The sequence below is a fragment of the Penaeus monodon genome, chromosome 27 (genome assembly GCF_015228065.2).
Source record: "Penaeus monodon isolate SGIC_2016 chromosome 27, NSTDA_Pmon_1, whole genome shotgun sequence".
Taxonomy (NCBI): Eukaryota; Metazoa; Arthropoda; class Malacostraca; order Decapoda; family Penaeidae; genus Penaeus; species Penaeus monodon.
Window position 1 is genome coordinate 19664620 of NC_051412.1, and position 449 is coordinate 19665068.

General features: G+C 45.0%; 1 protein-coding gene across 1 annotated transcript in view; it reads left to right on the forward strand.

Annotated features, from left to right (window-relative positions):
• LOC119590365 (protein D3-like) overlaps positions 1-372 on the forward strand; it is a 7704-nt gene extending 7332 nt beyond the window's left edge. Inside the window, exon 7 of the mRNA XM_037939035.1 lies at positions 88-372. Within this exon, the coding sequence (XP_037794963.1) occupies positions 88-278 (191 nt within the window). The 3' untranslated portion in view covers positions 279-372. The remainder of the gene's footprint in view (positions 1-87) is intronic.
• The last annotated feature ends 77 nt before the right edge of the window (positions 373-449 follow it).

The window sequence follows — 449 nt, forward strand, 5'->3', positions numbered from 1 at the left end:
CTTGTGCGTGCAAGCCTCTATATGAGTGCTTATTTCCTAATGTAAACTTCTGTCTCACATTAAATACCTAACAATAATCTCGGCCTTGTCCCGCAGCCCTCGAGCGCCCGTCCTTCAACCTCACGGACTTCGCCGGCAAGTATTGGCTGACTCTCCTCGCCGGCAACTTCTACCGCGCGGAATACGACTCCTACGTCCCCACGCTCTACGCTCAGCTGGGCTTCGCTGGCGTAATGGGGCTTGGGGTTTTCGTCTGTAAAGAGGAAAGAACATATTAGCTGATTCAGGAATATGCGCCGCCGACATTCACATTCTGTACTGCATTACAGTCTTATGGTAAAGGAAAATCGTTAGAATAAAGAATAAAAAACATGTGGTATGTTTCTGATGTCTTTAACTTAATATTTATAAGGACTGTTTTAAGTAGTTTGCACTGTATGATATTCACT